The sequence below is a fragment of the Protomyctophum parallelum genome, assembly GCF_964188405.1.
Source record: "Protomyctophum parallelum genome assembly, chromosome: 20".
Lineage (NCBI taxonomy): Eukaryota > Metazoa > Chordata > Actinopteri > Myctophiformes > Myctophidae > Protomyctophum > Protomyctophum parallelum.
The window spans coordinates 12,377,737-12,400,150 of NC_139718.1; the positions used below are offsets into that span (position 1 = coordinate 12,377,737).

Below are 22,414 nucleotides of genomic sequence, written 5' to 3' on the forward strand. Positions count from 1 at the left end.
TGCACTGTGGTGGATTGCAACCCCTAGACTGGTGGTGGTATACAGGTACTTTACTCCTGCGCCACCCAAGTAGGCGAGTACCCCTGATGCCATACATACATATACATATACACATATATATATATATATACACACACACACACATATATATATGTACACACACATATTTATACACACACACACACACACACACACACACATATATATATATATATATATATATATATATATATATATATAAATAACAATTATTAGGCCTATTATTAAAATCACTCCTGTGTGAAGTGATACATAATCTCATTTCGGCCAATCACAATTTGCGCCCTCACCTTCATCTTCAATGTTTGTGTTTACACAATGACCGTGATTGCACAAACACTCCAAACAATGTTTGTGTTTACACAATGACCGTGATTGCACAAACACTCCAAACAATGTTTGTGTTTACACAAACCCTCAAAGCTGGACATAGAAGGGGCTACCTCTCAAAAATGTAATATTGTACGTACACTGGAGGCAGTGGTAGAAGTCACAGTGCTTCTCTCTGGGTCAGTCAATGTCTCCTCTGCTGGCTGGTCACTGTGGTCAGACATCTGGAACAAAAGGCAGGGTTCAGAGTCAAACGTGTCACGTGACTGGCAGAAGGACAAGTTGGTTCCAAACTACAGCCTCTAAGACTTTGCTCAGACTGAAGGCAAATCGGATTAGTTTGAATTGTTTCTCAAATATGACCTTTAGGACTGACTTATTAGCAAGTGTGATCAAATCGGATTTGTGTATTCAGACATCGTCGACCTATCTGCATTGGTTGCTGTGGAAACTATATACTGTGACAAAATAGGTGTGAATAGTGCTTAACTTAAACTTACAGTGTCGTGCGACAGTGACGATTGCCAAAAATAACCGATCTACCGAATGCCCCATCTCAGCACCGGCCTCAGTGGCTTGGCTCTCTAATAAGTAGACTCCCAACCCACACCTCCTGGTATCAAAACCTGCTTGTGCCACAATCTTTACCATACGTGAGTCTGACAAGACTCACCCGTGGCTTCTGCGTGAGGTTACGGTTAGCAGTAGGGTTAGTAATCTCGGATTATACACACCCCTGCCACTCAAAGTGCACGACTACTGGGTTGGGCCGCTGGATGCAAGGGGTAGGGCTACTATGTCTGGCAGATATAGTTGACAGGTGATTTCTCCTACGTGCTATAAGAGGCAGCCTTCTCGCTCCTCTCCCAGCCACACGGACAGCAACCACTTCCTGTTCATTGTACTGACTGTATTTACAATGAACAGGCTGTTAATGATTTAACACCATGGTTTGGTGGTAGAGATGGGCAGCGACACAGCGTTTCTTTAGGCTGACCTTTTCCTGCTGTTTTCCTGATTAGGAGTTAGATTAACTGTTGTAAGTGTTTATATTATTTTGGCCTAGGTAATGTAAGGTGGCTTTCTGTTTAGTTTATTTTGTTTCTTATTTTACTGTTAGCCCACCTCGATGTGCAATGTCTCACATCTCTGCTGTCAGGAAGAAACCACCTAACTCCAAAATGTTCATTTTTCAGAAATATAAAAAAATCAGGAAATATATATAGAAAACAAAGCAATACTGCCTCATCAAAGTTGGTGTTGTGACTTATTGTCAATTACTTGCATGAGAGAGTTGAGAGGTTTTGTCCGAAGTGCTTTTTAATACTTTCCGTTGCTTGGTTCAATATTTTTTTAACCAACACACAGACACAAAGGGTGTTCAATAGCACTGATTTATGCCCAGGACCTTCTTTTCATATATTAGATACATATACCTTCAAGTGCTAAAAATAACTGATTCTTGTTGACAAACTAAGGGAGAAGAGTGTGGTCCCTGTGCCTTCTGGGGCTCCTGGTGGAGATGTGGCGACTGGCTAGCATGCACAGACATGCCACCTCCCACACCTCACGTAGAGCCAAGGATGGTGCAAGCTCTAGAGATTGGAGACATCAACTACCCTACCTTGTCCCTTCCACCTCAGCACAGCTTTGATGTCAGCAGATATGTGGCACTTATTCCTACATCCAGAGACGCAGAGATTTATTTATTTATACTTTGGTGCATTTTAAAATATTGTGGCTAATTTACACAAAGAGGGGGGCTGTTTTGGTACAGTGCCAGGAAGTATGTAGTAGTAGTCTGTCCCTGAAGTATGTAGTAGTCTGTCCCTGGAGCAGGGACAGAATCTACTGTTCTGAGTTTAGGGAGGGTAAGACAACTGGCAATCAAATGTTTAATACATGTAAAATGCACTTTATTTTATAAATGATGTCTAGAGCCCTGCATGGTACATTATTCTTAGTTCCACTCCCACCCACTCCTGCTGGACTTCTGACCATTCCGGCACGCACCAGTTTCATTTCCAACTGTCCACAGTTCATTTCTAAAAATGTAAGTGATGTTTAGTCCTCCCTAATCCCGTAATATTACCGTCTAGTCCTGCATAATTCTAGAATATTTCTATTGGGATCCAACAACAATCAGAAACACAGAATGAGTGTGTGAGTGAGAGCGAGAGACAGACAGACTGACAGAGAGAGACACAGTACAGAGAGACTGCCATTACAGCACCACGGACAGCGACACAGTGGGCTTGGCTGTACTTACTGCTTGGCAGTAGGTTATTACTAAATAGATGCATTATGCTGTTTATGCACATACTGTACCTGTTGGGAACAATCCAACTATTGTTGGGGAATCATACATATAGGGGCGTATCATTCTATATACAGGGATGTATATTCTATTAACCCTTTGACATATGTATGCTTTAATTTGCCCTCTGACCAAGTGTATTCATGCTGACTCTGCACTGTGCTCTTTGTGTGACATGTTGCCTCTCTCTGAACCAGTGCAGTGTTCTAGTACACCACAGATTGCTCCCTCAGACCAGAGCTGGTCTGGTGAGGTTATATGTGCCCGTTGTTCTGTCCATGTACAATGTGAAATCATCCCGGCTTGTCGAGTCGACTTTCTCTGGCAGTACTCAAATGTTCTGAAATGTTCTGAGAAGATCAGTGCTGGGGGAAATGACTTATGTGTTTTGCGGGAAGAACTTGAAAAAGGCCACGGAACCTTCTTGTGGGCCGATGACTTGCAAATTGTGAAATCACTTGCTATAAAACCTGGATGCAAGTTGGGTGAAGTCAGCTAATAGCCGACTAAACTGAGGACCACGTCTCTCTTTTGGTTCATCATTGCTTTGTATGGCAATATCCTTTTTATTCTTTGTACATTTTGACTTTACTATTTGAACTTATTATTTTTGCCTCATTATCTACTGGAATATTGACAATCATCAATACTATAAATGCGCCACGTCTCTGTCTGCGTGCGTGCGTGCGTGCGTGCGTGCGTGTACGGTTGTAATGCACGTAACTCGAGAACCGTTTGCCCCACAGATTTCAAATTCGACACACGCCCGCAGGGAGTGCAGTGCCCGGTATCGAGTCGGTCGGACCCACGGTTCTCCAGAACCACCACAAAAGGCTCTGGTCAGGCTCTGCCAGTGGGCTAATGAGCCAAAGTCCCCTCACCTGTGCAATTTCCAGTATCTGCCAATTGATTGCCATGGCAACCCCACACCTGCAAATTGATTACTTAACAGTCAACTTCAGACACAGGCAGACTGGCAGATACAGAGATCTCCATGTGGGACACAGACAGATAGTTAAAATGGGTGCTATGACAAGTTTACAATGGGTATTATTAGGTTCCCATGTTGCACCAAGTTGCAAGTAGGCCGGTGGCCGACGGGCACGTACAAGTCTAGTGTTTTGAAATGACATTCTCTACAATTAGCCATAATATATCAAGCTAACGTGATGCACAGCCACTCATGCTTCAGGTGCACTAAACCTTTACTCCCCACTCCAGCCCGCAGGTATTTAAAATCTGCCCACTCCTGCAACATTTGTGTCGGGTCCCACGTGACCCTGCAGGATCCCAATCCCAATGTGTCTAGTGGGGTCATGCCACCGAGACTAAGGATTTCACTTGCGTGAACTTGTGTTGCTCACGGAATTCAAGCGAGCCCTGCAGGAAAACATTTTGGTACATTTAAATGAGCAAAACGTTCCAATCTTATCTCTTCTTAACAAATGGGATTTGGGTTGCCAGTCGGAACATGGCCTATTCATTATCTACATCCTCTGCAGGAAGGATGGACTACCAATACAATTAAACTATAAAGTTAATTTTGTCATTTATTATTTATCCTACCACAGTTAGTTCCACTAAGTGTCACATGTTGTGTCACATTTTGATTGGCTTAGAGATTCTGATGAGTGCCAACTGCCAAGACTGATAACTGGACCCTAAAATTGCATCACCATAAAAGGTATATTGTATCTCTGTCTTACTTACATTAAATACCTGTAACGTAGCAATGGCTGTCAGCGGTCACAATCAATGTTAAGGTGATTTTATTTGAATGTGTTAAATAGCTCTATATACCAGCTCAGTGGCCTTGTGGTTAGAGTGTCTGCCCCGAGACTGGGAGGTTGGGGTTCAATCCCCGGCCGGGTCATACCAAAGACTCTAAAAATGGGACTCAGTGCCTCCCTGCTTGACACTTCAATGGTTGGATTGGGGGTAAGTCCCTGTGACATACTAGCGTCATGTCCAGGGGGTGTACATCAAGCTGCCTCACGCTACAGAAACAGGAGATAGGCTCCTGCCCTATGGGCCTCATGGCTCGGCAAGGCTTACTTAAATAGCTCTATATTATGATAGTACTCATTGCTATAGAGTGTTCAGTAACGGGAGTCTCCATGTCTCTCTAGCTCTTTATTAAACAGAAAATGATGACCAGTTAGCACCACAAATATAAGCAATATTACACGAGAGGGGGTGGTTTAACGTCATTAATGCACTCCTGCGATGCTGCAGGAACAATTACCCTTAAAACTAAGAGAATCGCTGAAAAATTATATCACTACGACCAATGTCCCAAGAAACTAGCAAGTTGAAATAATGTGGTTTGAAGCATGGCTAGAAAGCTGTTTCAACCAATCAGATTGCTTCCTCAAAACGACCTGTTGTATAATAATCCCTTTATACCACTTTAACAAACAAGGAGCTTGGATCTGCTAGAAAGGGAAACGAATGGCCTGGGCTGCGTGACAGCGTGTCGCGGGTTCAAGTCCTGATCCTGACGAACTTTGCTGTGTAGTCTCCCCCGACCCCCCATCTCTCTCCCCGTTTATTTTGATAAATAAATATTGATAATGAAAACTGTGGTATAATCACAATAGTAGCCTACACTCAGTCGTGTTATACCAGAATACTGACAGTCACATTGCAGATCTACAACCAGCGTCAATATCTCTATGTACAGCACTCCCTATAGTGTATTATTACCTTATTTAATAAAACATCACAGGTGTGAGAAAGTGCTTTCCATAGCTGACCTGATAACTTGTTGACTTGTCTAGCTGCTTCTTAAGGCACAAGCCAAGGAGGGAAGCGGTGACACAGAAGAGCAGGGACACAGAGGTGAACAGGGTGATGGGATGCGCTGGGCCTAAAACATAAAAGGTTTTGTAATAATAATCAGAATCTACACAGTAACTAAAGATTTCAAATAATTGTAGTTGAGTAAAAGTACAATATTTGCCTCTGAGATGTAGTGGAGTAGAAGTAAAAGTAATGGAAATTGGAAATACTCAAGTACTCAAGTACAAATACCAAAACATGTAAAAAGTACAGTATTTGATGAAATTACTTAGTTGCTTTCCACCACCTGCATCTGGATATATGTAATGAAACTACACGTGCATGGATTAGAACAAGGAAGTACCAAGTCGAAGAACAGAGAAGAAGAGAAGCCAGAACATGCTGAGGATGGGAGCCACTATGACCTGGCTGATGGCTGCTCTGTGGATGTGACGGCTGAGCCTGGTAGGAACGTATGCATAGTAGATGTTGTACCTGTCCACCATGTGCTTCAGGATCACGTAGAGGAGACCTGGAAGCACAATCACGCACACAAGGTTTCGCAAACTTTTGTGGACATTGCATTTTCATTTCATATCCCTTTATCCTAATCTTAACTAACCCATTTAACTTTAAACCCAACTCTGATCCTAAACTACCTACAGTAGCTCCCTCGTCATATAGCGTTGCCATCCAGAAGAGGAGGTGCCGGATGAAACTGTATTATTGACCCATTTCAAAATACTGCATCAAAAATGTAAAGGAATAAGTTCATTGAGATGTCTGCAGTAAAGACGGCGTGGTTTGTGGTTTTGTTTACCGCCTCTGTCACATCAGGATCACGTCATTTTCTGTGTTAAAGCTTTCTGCAAAAGCCGGGGGAGGTCACAGATGGGGTTAACCTTTAGCCTAACATTAACCATAACCACAACGAACTAACCTTAACCCTTACCCTAAATGTAAACAGATGCATGCCAAACCGTAACTGGAGGATTTTTACTGGAATTCTACTGGCGGTGGAGTAAAATCAGATTGGGGACATGTTTCACCAATCAGCTGGTTAGGTATCCCAAATATGTCCAAAAATGTACTGTTGCCTATGCCAGGAAAACGCACGCACGTGCACTGGCTAATTACTGTAGTATATATTCCACTTCCATCAGCCTGTCAATTATACTCTCTTAAATGTGGGGAACACACATTGAAACACAAGGGGCAGCAGAGTGTGCTGTGGTTGTGCATGACTATCTGAGGGCAGTGTAGTGAATTGCAGCTTGTTGAGCTCTGGGCAGAGACAGGAGTGGAGTGGGTGTCTGGCTCGCAACTCACTGTGTCTGAGCGTCTGGGACTACGGCAACACATTCTGCACCCGGCTGGCAGGCGACAGAGGTGAGGGAGGTTACAGTGTTAGGAGAGACGCACACACACACACACACGCGCACACGCGCACACGCACACGGTATATGCTCACCGAAGGGCATGATCATGGGACATGTGATGCTGTAGGTCATACTGACAGAAACGATACACATGGTCCAGGCGTACTGCAGACCAAACTGGAACTCGTAAGCCTGGTTCTGCAGGGGAAAACACAGACATAATAACCAATATGACGGAGCAATCTCGGCATGAATATTTTGTTACATAACAGCAACAGTATGAACCGCAGGACTGTGTTCGGTCAATAGACAGCATTCCATGGCAGCCCCCACATGAAAACAGTGAGATAAGTGTGAAATGGTTGGCCGACCCGTTTGACGTGAATGCGTTCAGCCTGGGACTTGGCGAAACAGAGGCGGAGCGCGTACACCATCAGAGCCGGGATACGGAGCAGCTCCATGGCTGTGCCAATCAGGCTGGATGTGATCACGTAGTTTACAAAGAAGGCCCCATTGTCAGGAAGAAACACACACCTACAGCGCACAGAGATCATTCGCTTTCAATTTAAGTGTCCGTTTAGTTGCTAGTACAGTATATAAGAAGTTGAGGTGTTTATCCCTGATAAATAATGTAGTCTTACTGGAATTTGACTTCCTTCTCTTCCAAGAAATTGACATCAAAGAGCCATCTGAAGAACACATCCAAGCTACAGACAGAATACAATATTTACAGAGTTAGACAATAATAAAGACAATATACTGTATGCCAAAGAGTGCTGCTGCTACTACCCAATCTACAGTAGGCTACCTACTGCTTTGGAAACCAATCATGTCATTACCCCAATATGAATATGAACAGATATGCCCTTAAGAGTTTGGATTGCTTCTGAAATGCATTTTTCTTCCTCTTTAATTGTTTCCACATACTTTTAACAACTAAAGTTGGAACATAGTCTTAAGCCTCTAGTAGAGTGAAACATTTAGAGAATGACTTGTATGTCAACTATTACAGTAGTTCTACTACTGCAGTGCTATAAGAACAACAATACAAAGCCTAACTAGAGGTACTAACTAAATACTAGTTGTACCTGGACAGGCCAAGCGATGGAAGGATGATCACCATGAACACCAGCAATAAGAAGCACTTGTGCATCGTTATCTGGTTCTCACCCGTTCTGTAATACAAATACAACCAATCAGTGAGGAGGAGTCATAGAAAAACATGCATCCTTGCACACTTAATGCTACACCAGTTTATTACACCAGTAAACGGTTGATTTGCATTCGGCTTCATACATCGTGCTTGCACAGAACATTTGTGGGGGTGGTTAGGTAAGGAAAGGGTGCTCAGAGATGCTGGGTGCTGAGGTTGTCTCCTCACAGTTGTTCTGCTCCTTCAGTGCATGGCGTCTAGTAGACTACTGTGCATATCATTATCCCCACATGCACATCTCTATGACAACCTGCACAGAATAATAATAATGCTAGCAGACTGACACAGAGAGACAGAGAGACAGAGAGAGAGAGAGAGAGAGAGAGATGGGGGGGTTGGTGGCCAGTTGAGCGCAATAACCGAGACAAACATTTGAACTATGAATTTTTGAGAAGCGAGGAACAGATATTTCTATTTCAGAAGGCAAAGAGTGATGCTGGGGAGAGAGAGAGAGAGAGAGAAAAGACAGAGCATTGTTAACAGTGGTTTCTGACTACCTGGTCCAGTGGCATTCAAAGAAGGCAGAGTAGTAAACGATGAAGGGCAGGAGCACGGAGAACGCCCAGAGGAGGAGGGTAGGGAGGAACTGAGTAATGACTGGGTTCTGTATGGAGACCAAACAGTACGGAAGAATGTGAGGAACATCATTTAATTGAGTTGTAGCACGGAGGGACAATCTATTATAGTTATTATAGTCTCTAGAAACAACAATATTTATTCTCATGACGCATTCTTCTGTGTGGCAAGCTCATACAGTCTATGGCCATTACATTAAAGTCATATAATGTAACATTTTCACTTAAAAAGTTATTTCTTCATATCATTTTTCAATGGTATATTTTTCACAATAACCATTCCACCTAAATATGTTTCTTGAGTGTCTTTCTCAAATACTTGGAGTCACATATTTGGAGTTTGGAGTTTACTCCAATGACATCACTGTCAGAGACACATGCAGCAGACTGCTAGGGGTATGAGAACCAATTCTCAAAAACACTGTATCAGTATTTTATTTATTTAAGTGACAGATTAATTACTTTATGTACCTTTATTGCACAAGTAGAAGTAGTAGTGATGTTGGATGTTACAGTGAGTGTGACAAATGTAAATCCCTGTTCTTTCTTTTTGCTTACAAGAAAATAAAATCGCAAAATATATCACCTTGATAACATTATAGTGCCCCTTCAAAGTCATAAGCATATTAGTTATAACATAGTTGTTAACACGGTACAACATAGTAACACGTGTAACATCCCAGAAAATACCACTTGCATACAGTTTGACTCTATATCCAACTGACCCGAAGGCTGTCCATAGGCCTGGTGACGTTGAACTTGTCTATAGTGTTGACGATGATGGCGGGTGTGGTGAGGAAGAACAGCAGGAGGAAGAGGAGGATGTTGAGGAGACAACAGCGAAGCCACCAGCGAGAGCCGCACACCGACAGGTTTTCCCTAGAAACAGAAGGGCACATACTGTATATGAATAATAATAATAATAATCTGTATTTATAAAGCGCTTTTCGAAAACAATGTTTACAAAGTGCTTTACAATGCCAGGATAAAAAAACATCCATAGTAATAATAAAACCAAAACCAAAGCATATACAAGCATAATATACATAAATGGACATGATAAACGAGTAATGCGATAAAACTAAGGAAAGGCTTTAGTGTACAAATAGGTTCTAAAAAGTGAAAAGATGACACTGAAATAGCTAGCCTTAAAGCGAAAGGTAGGTCAAGAAGGAATACACTGCAGTTTGTTGTTTTTTATCCATATGGTCGAGGCAGGAAATAAAATGTCTTCACAGTGAATTCTGGGAATTGTAGGATAGAAGTGTCATCTTCAGAATGTGACCATTTTCTGAGCCGCTCAGAATATAAAAATAATTGTTTTGCATTAGCCAACAGATTGTCATAAATGGACTACACTATCTCAACAGATTATAGACAGTGGATCATTCCCTTAACACAACAAGATGCTTGCTTTAAAGTGCATGCTCCCTAACATGCAAATATTGATATAATAAGCCCCAATTAGACGCCTACATAAAGTCCATGAGCCCAGCCGTCTTCTTGTGTGGGAGGCAGTGAGAGTGCTCCACTGCACTTGAGAACAGGTTGGGTATAACACACTCCAGTGCATCATTTTAATGAAGGAATAATAGTTGCACATGTGCAAACACAGCATGAAGCACGCACGCACGCACCACACACACACACACACACACACACACACACACACACACACACACACACACACACACACACACACACACACACACACACACACACACACACACACACACACACACACACACACACACACACACACACACACAAACAGTTTCTTTGGTTAATCTCCTATACATATATGCATCTCACTTGTTACATAATCTCAAAATGCTAAATTCACACACGGCCGGTTTACAAAGACACATGAGACATCCGTACCTGGAATTCACTCACTGCTGTACTGTACCCATTGCAGTCAGAACTGCAGCATCACTCCCAATCTTCCGCCGTAGCCTGAAAACCCACCTTTTCAGACTCCATCATGGCCCATAGCACTTACCCTAACCCCTTAGATAGCATTTATGTTGGCTTAGATAGCATTTTATACAGACTTATAGCATGTTATGTAGACAGCACTATAATTGTATTGTATTTAGTCATAGCACGCCATAGTACATATGTATAGCATAGTAGTAAATATGTATAGTTTATATGTATAGTGTATGTATAGTTTCATTATATAGATATTCCACTGTTACTTTCTTAGCTTACGCATGTTTCATGATAAATACTTTTATGTGATGTATTCCCATGCTTTTGTTCTTGCTTAAATGTAAGTCGCTCTGGATTAAGAGCGTCTGCTAAATGCCTAAATTGTAAATTGTAAATTGTACTGTATCTTATGTATTGTATTGTTTATCCTGCCCGACTATACTTTCTATACTGGAAATAACAGAAAGAAAAAGACAGTGGAAAGAACTGTCTGTGTCTTCCTCCGTTGTCAATACTGACCAGATGATGTCATTGGGGGCAGGAGCGTAGTCCACCCCCCAGCTGGTAGACTGGACCACCGTGGTGATGCTGGACTGCTGGGGTCTGCGGCGGCAACGCACACGGCCGTAGTCCTTTACAATGCTGGAGAATAGAGATACAAACATGTGCAACGTCTAAAGTCATAGAGAGGTTTGACCCATTTTGACCTGAGATCAGATTCTAAAAATGTCTGTTTCTATGTCAGTCGTTCTTCGATTTTTCAAAAATAGCAGACCTACAAGCTCGTAGCGCGCCACCGAGTGGCGCGCTATGAGCTTGTAGATCTGCTATTTTTCAATAGCTAAAGCATAACATAATGCTAACACCAAAACGGGTTCCCGCCCAAAATGGGTGTATTCAAGTGTATTAAAATACAAAATGTACACAGCAAAATTGTCAGTGTTAATTGAAATGCAAAGAATGTACACTATGTAGTTCAATTCGCTTTAGTCCCCTCCCCTTTCCATTATCTGAATTATTGTATCATATTGTATGTTTTTTCTTTTTTCTTCTCCTCAATTTACTCGTTATGCCAATTGATTCCTCACATTTGTGTGTTGTCACTGCTGTTGTATCCTACTGACTCACCTGCCACTGATGAGCCCCCACCAGGAGGATATTGGGCCCCATCTTGCCTTACACCTTATCCCTAAACTTTGATGCCCTTTTTTACTATTTTGAAAAACATTTTGTTAAAATATGGCCAATAAGTTTAGGGATAAGGGGTGAGGCGCACAAGATAGGGCCCTAGCACCTTAGTACTACTCCAACACTTCCCGCTAACATGTCCTGCCCCAGCCTATAGGAACATGTGCAGTGACTAATGTCACCCACCCTGCCAAGCTTCCCTCCCTTGAACACAGGCCAATTGTGTTTGTGCAAAGTCGGATGCGCCACGGTGAACTCGCAACCTCTGCGGTGGTGGGCTGTCACTTTACCAATGTGCATTTTCATCATCGTATGTTACTCACACAGCCGTCATCCTCTCATCTCGGAAAGTAACGAAGGCTATCCCCAGCCTCTTCAGGGAGATGCGATTCTTCTCAGCGTTAAATTCATCGGTCAGTTTCTCTTCTAGCTCACTGTAGTACTGTTCTGCATCCACCTGCAGAGAAAGAGTCAATTATTTTCCTCATGTCGACTTTCAGTCAGTTTGCTGCCTCAGAGTAGTCAGATTGTTGGCCCTATAATGTAAATCTGGATTGCAGTGCCATCCAGTGGAAATGTAGTAGAACTGCAAGCAAGAATGCACTTGCACTACATGTTGTAGATGGCATTGTACACGGCCATCTGCAACAGTTACAGTACCTGCTCAAAGCCACAGACATCACAGCAGCATATCTGAGCACATGGGTGAGTCTTAATCATGATCTTCCCGTCCTTCTGGGCTTTGGTGGCGAAATACAGCCTTCCTTTCATTGCCTTCCGCCTGCAAAATGCACACAGTTACCAGAGTAAATATGACACAATGCTGACCAGGCACTCTATGGGCAGGCATTACTGTACCTCTCCAAGTCGAGGGTCATCAGCTTGTGCACGTCAAAGCAGAAACGGATATCGGTGACGGTGCAGCTGGGGTAGGCCTCACTGGTGGAGGGAGCCACAGTCAGTCACAATGTCCTACTTGATCATACTACAGCGGCACACAAGTAGCCTATCTAAAGTCGCAGATCTACAAGCTCGAAATGCGGCACGAAGCCACAGGTTTTGAGCTCGTCAATCTGCTACTTTTTCCATTTGTTTCATTGGAATCCTCAAAAGTAACCCAAACGATATCCTTCACCAGTGTCTTTTTTGTACTTGTGGTGTGAACTCTGCGGTACTACGGTATACTGCATATTTATAGTTATTGTTATAATATAATGCTTGGTGTGAACAGCCCTTAACCCTGCATGTTTTATGTAAGTACAGTACAGAACAGAACATTGTTACTAACCCTGCATGTTTCATAGCATTCACAATGTTACTAGAACACTTAACTGTTCATCTGACTACAATACAGAACATAATGTCCCCCCGAGTGGTGAGAACAACATGGATGAATATAACTATAACAGCAGTGTTTGATGGAATGGAATGATTTATTATCCCACGGAGATTGTGTCATTTGGTTGTTTTTTTGTAAGTAAACTATCCGTTTGTTCATGAAGTCAACAGAATACACATGCAAATATAAACAAAATCAAACAATAAACATAATGTAATGTATGCTCACTGAAAGTGTTTGGTGATGTGTCCTGGATCTGAGATTTCTCTGGGTATGGAGGTGATCATGAGTGTTCTAGCCACCTGCAACAGATCACACAAAACACCACCACCACAGTTCATACTGTATTGCCTTTAATTAGAAACGTTTTTAACTCAAATCTTTTGCTTCTGGGAACAACATATTTTCAGATGGGGGTCGGCTGCCAATTACATATATCATTTTTAGGGTCCTTGACTGATTTAGAAGCCTCTCTTTTTTTAATCGGCCTCAGGTCTCAATGGGTTAACACACTTTCAGATGAGATGAACCACACCCCCATCTTTATTACATTACACACATTAATTCCATGGGTATTTTGCTCTTACTTCATACTCGGTGGTTGGGTATAAAGAAAAGAGCAAGATGGCTGTGGTGTGAACATCGTCAATGTTATAGTGACAGACCTTTTCGTCTTCGCTGTACTCAAGCTTTGAGGCGTGGTGGGCCATGCACAGCATAGTGATGATGAAGTAGAGAAGTGCGAAGACGCTGTGAAGCCACAGAAAGCCGTCCCTACGAAAAGAGGAACATTCTATCTGTACCGTCTCTGCTCGTTCTCAGTTCTGAGATGATTCATGACATTTAGCATTATTTTTCATTCAGACTTACCTTGAGCTAATGTTAGCCAGTGTTGTTCTTCCGAACGTTTCTGTACTGTCGTCTGTCGGTATAATGAGATATGACATTGACACTATGAGTTTCAGATGAGGTAAGAAGAATGAGGCAATACTTTTCAGAAAATAATGTTCTCCACCCAACTTAATGAAGCTGCTTGACAAGACACTTCACACTAAATTCAAACATTGCAGTTACGCCTCACTGCGATATTTTAGTTTGGGCACCCTTTGTTTAATGTTTCCATGGCTACCGCTATAAGTATGTTGCTGTTGTTTTCTTTTTTACAACAGGGTGACACACACTGGCCCGTAAGATGACAGCCAACACCAATAAACTGGCTGTGGAAAAGCCTGCTCCTTATAGACCCCATAATGGCCCTATAGTGTAGTCTGTGGTCTGCATTCCTTTTGGCATGACTTACGCCCGATTTAAACGTAGTTGCGTGCCAAACAGAACCGGCATACGAGCTCCCAACGCTCCCAACATGTCTTACTGCATTGTAATGCAGTAAATCAAGACTTTACTCAATGTTTGTTACAGAAAAAACACATAACTGACAAATTGCATTTCTGTTGCTATTTAGCAGATGGTCTGGTGCATCATCTGTCTCGACCTCTGCCACCTACATGTGTGTTAAGGGAAAGTTGTTGCCGATTCCTGTTCCAAGGGTAGGGCTTGATTAAATGCCAGTGTTGCATAAGTGCTACCTCTGAGTGTCAAAGTGCTGTGTTTAGAAGTGCAGAGTGAGTGAGTGAGTGAGTGAGTGAGTGAGTGTGTGTGTGAGTGAGTGATATGGTCATCATTCTGGTGTATATATATATATATATATATATATATATATATATATATTATATTTTTTTCAGTTCATATAGAGTTCAATGGAACTCTATATGGGTCAAGACCGCAATGACTTCTTTTGGTGCAATCCCTTTTGGACTGAGTGTTTGACTGTACTCTGTCAACTGTACAATCAATCAATGGAAAAGTTGTTTCAGTAGGCTAAATCTCTACATTTAGAGTCTTGGTTTTACCTCCAGTGAACAAAAATAACGTGTGGTGTGTGTGTGTGTCAAGGTCGGGTCATCTTCAGTTCATATAGAGGTAGTTTCTGTGTAGCTCTACTTTTCTCACACACGCTAGTTTTAGTCTTGGTTTTACCTCCAGTGAACTAAAATAACATTGGTCTGTGTGCATGTGCTTGCTTGTGTGCACGCGTGTGTGTCTGTCTGTCTGTGTGGCCTGGCCAGTTTCCCAGTAAGGTGCCCTGCATGGCTGTCCTGAGGTTAAGGATATCCCCGGGCCTTCAGACAGTGGACCGGGCCTCAACGTAAAGCCCCAAATTACCCAGGAGGTTCCCAGAAAGGTTGACAGGCAGGATGACGGCCAAAGACAGCAGGCAAACCACCGTCATAAGCAGGATGATGTGGCGCTGGAAGGACAGGTATGTGACCGCATCAATGCCACATTTACTGCGGATCTCCTCGTCTCTGCAGAGACAGGAAGCATACAGTTGCGTGTGTGTGTGTGTGTGTGTGTGTGTGTGTGTGTGTGTGAGAAACACAGTAGCTAATAGCAAAAGAAAAATGTAGTGCTTCAAAGAGTCTAGGATACCAGGTAAACATTAAACCCAACATCTGTCTAAATAACTTGCTCTCTAAATAACATTCTTACCATTAGAGGTCAAGCAAAACAAATACTATAATAATACAACTAAATAACAAAATGAGAACAAAGTTACAAGAAGGTATGAGAAGGAATGTGGAGTGCTTGGGGTAAATGTAATGATATTGAAATGGGTCTTAGTACCCAAGGGTACACAGGGCAAGGGGCAGTCTGCCACCAAGACAATTGGGTCTACAGCTAAACACCCCAACGTGAGTAAAGCTGAGTCACAGCTAAGTTGGTGTTGTGTGGTTGCCCTGGACAGCCCAGTTTCAGGAAACCAGTCTCATAAAAAAACAAAATAAAAATACAGGAGATGCTAGCTGCTGCCATGGCAGCCCACACATCGAGATCACACACACACAGGGTGGGTTTGCACTTTCCCAGGGATCCCAGGCTGCGCCACTAACATGACATCTAAAAACAGAAGCACCCACACTCCACCATAATACTATGGAAACCATGGACACAGGGGGAAGATACTTTTTTACGCGGCTAAATCAGTTGAGTGCAGTCAGACTTGAGCGAGTTGAAATTTTCAGTGGGGAACCACTGGTCGCATGAGCCCAGACTCGTTTGTTTTTGGTGCTTAATGAGGGATAACGTGAGAGGTTACGTTTGATGATGACATCAACTTTAAAAGAGAGCGTGCCAATAAAACGATGAGAATTAGGAGGAGGGAGAGGGATGAACCAGTTAAAAAGTAGTACTTGGTGCACTTACTTCATATGGTAAAGTGATGCAAGCCAAGAGCAGAAACCCTGAAAGAGGAGTCATGACATGAAACATTCAATGGAGAGCTTAATAAAGTCAATAAATTACATATGTCCCATCCGTATGGAAGTCAGCGCACAGTACATCTGGCTACTAGCTTGCATCGAACACTTTAATAAAAACAAGGCCTCCAGAGAGACAAAAATGAGGAGTTTTAATAGGTCTAGCCTGAGGTTGTAACTACTTTACTGTGTGTAGGCATTAGGCAATGACTGCAGTCTATAAACACAGACGGGATGACATCACTCTTGTCACACAGGTGTCTGTCATAGAGGGGTCAGCTGAGTCAGGTTATATACTTTTCTTCTGCAAGGGTCGACAAGTAGACATTTTACTGCTCATTTCACTCCATTTAAAGCCACTGCAGAGCTCTTGGGAGCATGTAGGAGCTAAAACGAACCACATGGGGGTTGGGTGAGGGTTAGAGCAGGTTGTTTATGTACTTGATATGTTTCTTACATGCAAAAATCACCTTGCAACTTCCATATGGTGTCCAATTTTACAAAACATGCATTATGATGATGATTATTATTTATTAAAGAAATTTGGTTTTATTCATCACATGCGAGTGTGTGCATTGAAATGTAGGTGTGCCATGATGCTTCACCAGACAGTGGTAACAATGCACTTAACAAAGTTGATTTGGATTTATTTGTGTGTGCTCAAAGATAACAAGAAAAAGAAGACTGCGGAACTAATGTTTGCCATCGGGTGACCATTCCAATCACTACTGTACAGTTCCGTACACTGAATCCTAATAATTGGTGTTGAAGTGTGTGTTGTTGTTGTTTTACATTCACCATGGCCTTTGAAAAGTTGAAGACCCGTGCCCTTCCAGAATGTGTCTGAGCTGAAATGCTATTATGCCAAATCATGCCATACTTACCATTAGCTGCAATTTGCAACACTAGATTTTTTTACAATGAGTTGAATCTATAGACCCTCCATTGACAGCCCATTCATCCAATTAGAAAAATAATCACCTGCATGGAAGTTCTTGACAGAAAGTGGCTCATAACATTTCTGCAGTGGATTTTTATGAAACAAGCGCTTTGCAGATTGAAAGAGAATAATTCAGCTTGCCTTACAGCTACAATTGTTTTGAGTTTAACTTTGTTTAATACAAGCAGATTGGACTTTTCTATTTGGATGGATTGGCTGTCAATGGAGGGTGTTGCAACTCATGTCCCATTATAAAACAAATAGTGTTGCAAATTGCAGCTAACTTACCATATCCTTGGTCTCTGAGTCAGAAGGGCTGGACTCAGAAGGAGACTTCTCCTTCTCGCTCGGCTCTCCATAAAACAGAGATGTGAGACTGAAGTGGAGAGCAAACGGAAAATTAAGCAATAGGATTGTTACAAGAACAAACAAAAAAGTTTAGGCTTTATTCAACCATGTAGGTATGTATGTTAATTGAGAACCAGTCCGACCTGGGCAGACAAAAGACAAAAAAGAGAAGTCAGGACGGCAACCCCTTTTGTGTGTGTGTGTGTGTGTGTGTGTGTGTGTGTGTGTGTGTGTGTGTGTGTGTGTGTGTGTGTGTGTGTGTGTGTGCGCGCATCGGTTGACTTGATGCACAACAGGTGTATAGTCACAACCCGCACAGGGTGTAATTAAGCCCAGTGGGACTGCTTAAATCATCCATCACCCTTCCTACGGCACCACTCCTACTGAGCATAGCTCTGCAACCTAAATCTGAAAAGATTGGCACTGCAATATTATTGAATCTGGTCCTACAGAGAGAGAAGACGACTTGAGGGATACTGTAATAACATCTACTGTGATCAGAAGAAATCAAACGTTATGGTGCTGCTGAGCCGTTTGAAAGAAAAAACCCAGTTAAGATGGGGTTTGAAAATATTTCCCTCTGTGCCAGCACCTCAGACATTCTGCCGGCACAGACTAAAACAGACTAATTCAATCAGTGCAAATGACACCTGCTTGGCAAAACCTGCAGATGCTTGGTACCCTGGGATAGAGCTGCGTCAGGCAGAACTAATCTTATTATTATCTTCTTATTGGAGAGGAGGGACTTCAGGTCAGGTTGAAATGACTGCAGATCCATGAAGCTGAGTGAGCTGGAGTTTATTTTGATACCTCCACACATATACTGTATGTGTAATTATGTGTTGTATTTCTGAACCGCATACTTTAACTACACGGAACTAGAGACCCATAAGGTTCCATTTGGATCTGACATAAATTGACACATGACCAAAGTCCATTACCATTTGCCTCTGCAGTACCATTTAGTACCAGAAGAGGGAGCTAGAGGCTGTGGTGTCAAGCATTCTTCTAAATGAGAATTTCTACTCCATCTTGAATTACACTGCTCTGAAACCAGTAGTGTGTGCATGATGTGTTTAGGGTGAGTTAGTGGAACTTTCACCTGTCATTCTCCACCAGTAGAACCAGGCGTCCATAGTCCCACGCAGCCTTCCTCAAGCATGAGAAGATCAGCAACAGGAACTGTGAAGCAGAACAGAAACAGTTGAGCTCAGAGAAAACTGAACTCTACACCTCCTCTCCAGAACAGTTAACCACGTGAACCCTAGTGTCCCTGTTCTTGGCATGTCATAATGGTAAAAATAAAGCAAACATTGATGATCTACAAGCTCACAACGAGCCTGTAGATCAGCGATTGTTGGCTTATTGCCAAATCTTTAAGTAGCCTATATAGCTTTCAGATAACTCTAGGATTTAGAACTGTGGTTCCCAGAAATAGTAGATTAATAACATATTTGTGCAACACTGTGAGCTTGTATTTTGAACATAAAAAAATAAAATCTTGTTTGAATATTTTTTAAATTGTTTAACAAATCTTCTCTTCTGGGGGTCCCTGGCACAAACATAGGGGGAGTGGGATTTGTAGAATCGGTCTCAGGTCTTACATGGTTAATATTGGGTCACCAACAGTATCTGCTCAATGTTGTTGAAGTATTCGGTGCCATCTGCGTCCTCAGAATACAGCATATCTTGTGTAAAATAAGCAAAAACATCCTAAAAGCTTATTATACAATTAAATCTTTTCTACCATAGAAAAAAAGATTTGTACCTCAGAATGAAATAAATATAAAATGATCTCTTTGATTTGAGTAGAGGTATGCTAAAATGCCATGTACCCCATCAAGTTTATTCAGCTTCAGTTACAAATATAATTAATCAAATTCAAACCAAATCTAAATGTAAAATTATTTTAAAATGTAAGTGTAAGCGCCCTTGTTGCCGAAAGGTTGCCCGGTTCGATTCCCTGGACGGGCAGGAAAAATCTGGGTCGGGAAGTGATTGATCATCACTCATCCAACACCGCTGAGGTGCCCTTGAGCAAGGCACTGAACCCCCAACTGCTCCAGTGGATCTGCTTAGGGGACAGTATAAGACTGTGGTTGTACTGGTCAGCTCCCAGGTTTTAATGCGTGTGTCTGTCTGTGTGTTTCCATGTGCAGGGCGTTGCTGAAAATGAGCACTGCTTAGCTACTACCCTGGGTAAGTAAAGTAAAAAAAAAAAAAAAAAACATCATGACTTCAGAAAGTAGCCAATGTTTTAGGGTTACTGATGTGGTAAAGCATAACATGTCCACCCTGTTACACTTAGAGGAAATTTTCATAATTCTGAAAATATGGTTGATAAAGATTATTAACATTCTTACTCTGTTCACAATTCTTCATTACATGAGGAGTAATGGCCAGCCATCTTTAGCATAACATTATGTCCTTATGTCCAAAATGTTACTGTTTAAGACAGCTGTCAGAAAAAGAAAAAAGAAATACGGTAAAAAGTAAAAAATAAAGTTACTAGGCTGAAATGGCACCGAATACTATCCTGTATGTGGTTCCTAAAATATTAAAGAAGAAGAAAGCCTTGCAGCTGGTACAAACATCTGCGCATCCCATACAGAGAGAGAAAGACAGATGCATTCATGCAAATAATGTATACAAACACTCACACATACATACGCACGCACGAATGCACGAACACACAAACACACGCACACTATGGGGTAGAAGAATCAAAATGAATGTGCACCACTGCACCAGTACCTTGAGCCAGCGCCTGCCTGCCTAGTTAACAGTTAATTAACGTAGAGTTAGCAGTTAGCAGCAGGTGTGGTGGTTATTTAGAATTACTGTTTTCTGTTAGAAACTAGTAGATGTTTATAGTACTGTACAGTGACGTAGTTGAATGGAATTGGATCAAATTAATCATGGAGAGTGTCTTTGCTTCCAGAAACTGTTGCTCTTGCAGCATAATTATCTGCTCCTCTGTGCCAAGCGGCTAGACTGCTGAGCACAGCAAGTTCATCCAAACTGATCATAGGGCCGCAAAACTCTTAAGTATACCCACCATTATGAATAGAAATATGTCTGTCTCTCAAAGTGGGGTCCGGGGACCCCCAGGGGTCTCAGGGGTTCCTCAGCAAAAGTAGTTAATACAGCATCACAATTATTTTAACCACTTTCTCCATATGTTGGCTATTCAAAAAAATGCACACATCGTGTCACTTCATGCTGCGCTGAGAGCTTGCTGTCTGTTTTTTTTAGCACAAATGTTGTCTTCTGGAGGTCCCTGGCACTAAACATTTACAGATGGGGGTCTGCGGCCAAATAAATATCAATTGGGGGTCCTTTCCTTGACATGAAAAAGTTTGCGTACCACTGCCATAAAAAGTGCTTTCATAATGGGAGAGGTGGACAGGCAGAGAGAGAGAGAGAGAGAGAGAGAGAGAGATTTCACCCACGCTATATAACTCCTGGGTACAGAAACCTGAACAGGCTGATCAAAATGGTGTGTTGTCAGAAAAATAACCCCGGCAATGTAGAGCAAGCTGATAACTTGCTTGTTACACAATAAAATCAGCATTTACAAAAGCCATTTACGTATCATTAATTCATAAGAAAGGGATAACTGCCTCTTGCCTATGTAACCATTGTCTGTGGTAATTACAGGTGTCAGTCAAATTACCTACCTAGGTTCCATCCTGGAGGCCAATCTTTCCGGTGATAAAATGGCCACCAACGTAATCAAAAAAGTCAATCAAAGAACAAGATTCCTTTACAGGATCTCCTCACTGGTCAGCAAAAACACCTTGAAGACCATAACAGGAGCCCTCGTACAAGGTTTCTTTGACTATGCATCCACCTCTTGGTACCACAGCACCTCAAAGGCCCTCAAAACAAGGCTCCAGACCTCCCAAAACAAACTGGTCAGGCTCCTACTTGGCCTCACCCACCGAACCCACCTCACCCCTGCCCACTTTGACAGGCTGGGATGGCTTAGGGTCGTCGACAGAGTACAGCATCTTGCAATGGGTCTGGTCCACAAGATTCGATACACCACCAAGATACCCATGTACCTGTCTAAATACTTCCTTAATGTAAACGAAGTCCACACCCACAACACCAGAGGGAGTGCAACAAACCATGTACAACCCAGATTCGGCACAAACAAGGGACTAAATTCTTTTCGCTCCTATGCCACCAAAATGTGGAACGCCCTACCAACAGTCATTAAGACATGTGAATCCCTTGACTCCTTCAAAACCGCTCTCAAAGGGCACCTACGGATGGCTGCAATTCGAAACTGGCCTCTGTAAAATCTGAATCCCCCCCACCCCCCCATTTTCCCTCACTGTATATTGTATCTTTTCCCTTTTTTGCTTCCCATATGATGAATTCCTGTTCTGTTCTTTAGCTACATAGAAATGTCTATTTGTATGTCTCTAAATGTTTGTATGTTTTTAAATGTTTTGATGAATTGAACAATGTGGACCCTAAACAAGTGTAATGCTTAATTGGGTCGTCCACTCACAGTTGACAGTCTTTGTATTGAGTTTGTGCTTAAAATGTACTGTAAATTCTACAAACTGTTAATAAAAAGTCAGACATTGGTCAGATCGCAGTCCGGTGTTTGAGGTACTGCTGTGTGAATTTTGACATGCATGAAATTCTTGGTCCTTTATTTTTACTACATATTTATGACACATCTGCTCAAACAACCTG

General features: G+C 42.2%; 1 protein-coding gene across 5 annotated transcripts in view; it reads right to left on the bottom strand.

The window, feature by feature from the left end:
- Positions 1 to 22,414, bottom strand: part of tmem63c (transmembrane protein 63C) — a 45,135-nt gene that overhangs the window by 2,726 nt on the left and 19,995 nt on the right. For 2 of the 5 annotated variants that reach the window (XR_014570898.1, XR_014570899.1), the window contains exons 3-22: positions 18,804 to 18,883; positions 17,642 to 17,729; positions 16,361 to 16,398; positions 15,320 to 15,462; positions 13,967 to 14,018; positions 13,762 to 13,870; positions 13,325 to 13,398; positions 12,616 to 12,696; positions 12,418 to 12,538; positions 12,081 to 12,214; positions 11,089 to 11,211; positions 9,360 to 9,513; positions 8,557 to 8,663; positions 7,935 to 8,021; positions 7,488 to 7,553; positions 7,218 to 7,380; positions 6,939 to 7,044; positions 5,893 to 5,999; positions 5,443 to 5,555; positions 510 to 593 (exon numbers count right to left, since the gene is read on the bottom strand). Coding sequence is in view for 3 of the 5 variants with exons in the window: in XM_083792709.1 (XP_083648835.1) it covers positions 510 to 593; positions 5,443 to 5,555; positions 5,832 to 5,999; positions 6,939 to 7,044; positions 7,218 to 7,380; positions 7,488 to 7,553; positions 7,935 to 8,021; positions 8,557 to 8,663; positions 9,360 to 9,513; positions 11,089 to 11,211; positions 12,081 to 12,214; positions 12,418 to 12,538; positions 12,616 to 12,696; positions 13,325 to 13,398; positions 13,762 to 13,870; positions 13,967 to 14,018; positions 15,320 to 15,462; positions 16,361 to 16,398; positions 17,642 to 17,729; positions 18,804 to 18,883 (2,091 nt within the window). In the remaining 2 variants the exon portion in view is untranslated. Of the gene's footprint in view, positions 1 to 509; positions 594 to 5,442; positions 5,556 to 5,831; positions 6,000 to 6,938; positions 7,045 to 7,217; positions 7,381 to 7,487; positions 7,554 to 7,934; positions 8,022 to 8,556; positions 8,664 to 9,359; positions 9,514 to 11,088; positions 11,212 to 12,080; positions 12,215 to 12,417; positions 12,539 to 12,615; positions 12,697 to 13,324; positions 13,399 to 13,761; positions 13,871 to 13,966; positions 14,019 to 15,319; positions 15,463 to 16,360; positions 16,399 to 17,641; positions 17,730 to 18,803; positions 18,884 to 22,414 lie in introns of all 5 variants that reach the window. The other 3 variants (XM_083792709.1, XM_083792708.1, XM_083792710.1) reach the window with 2 other exon arrangements.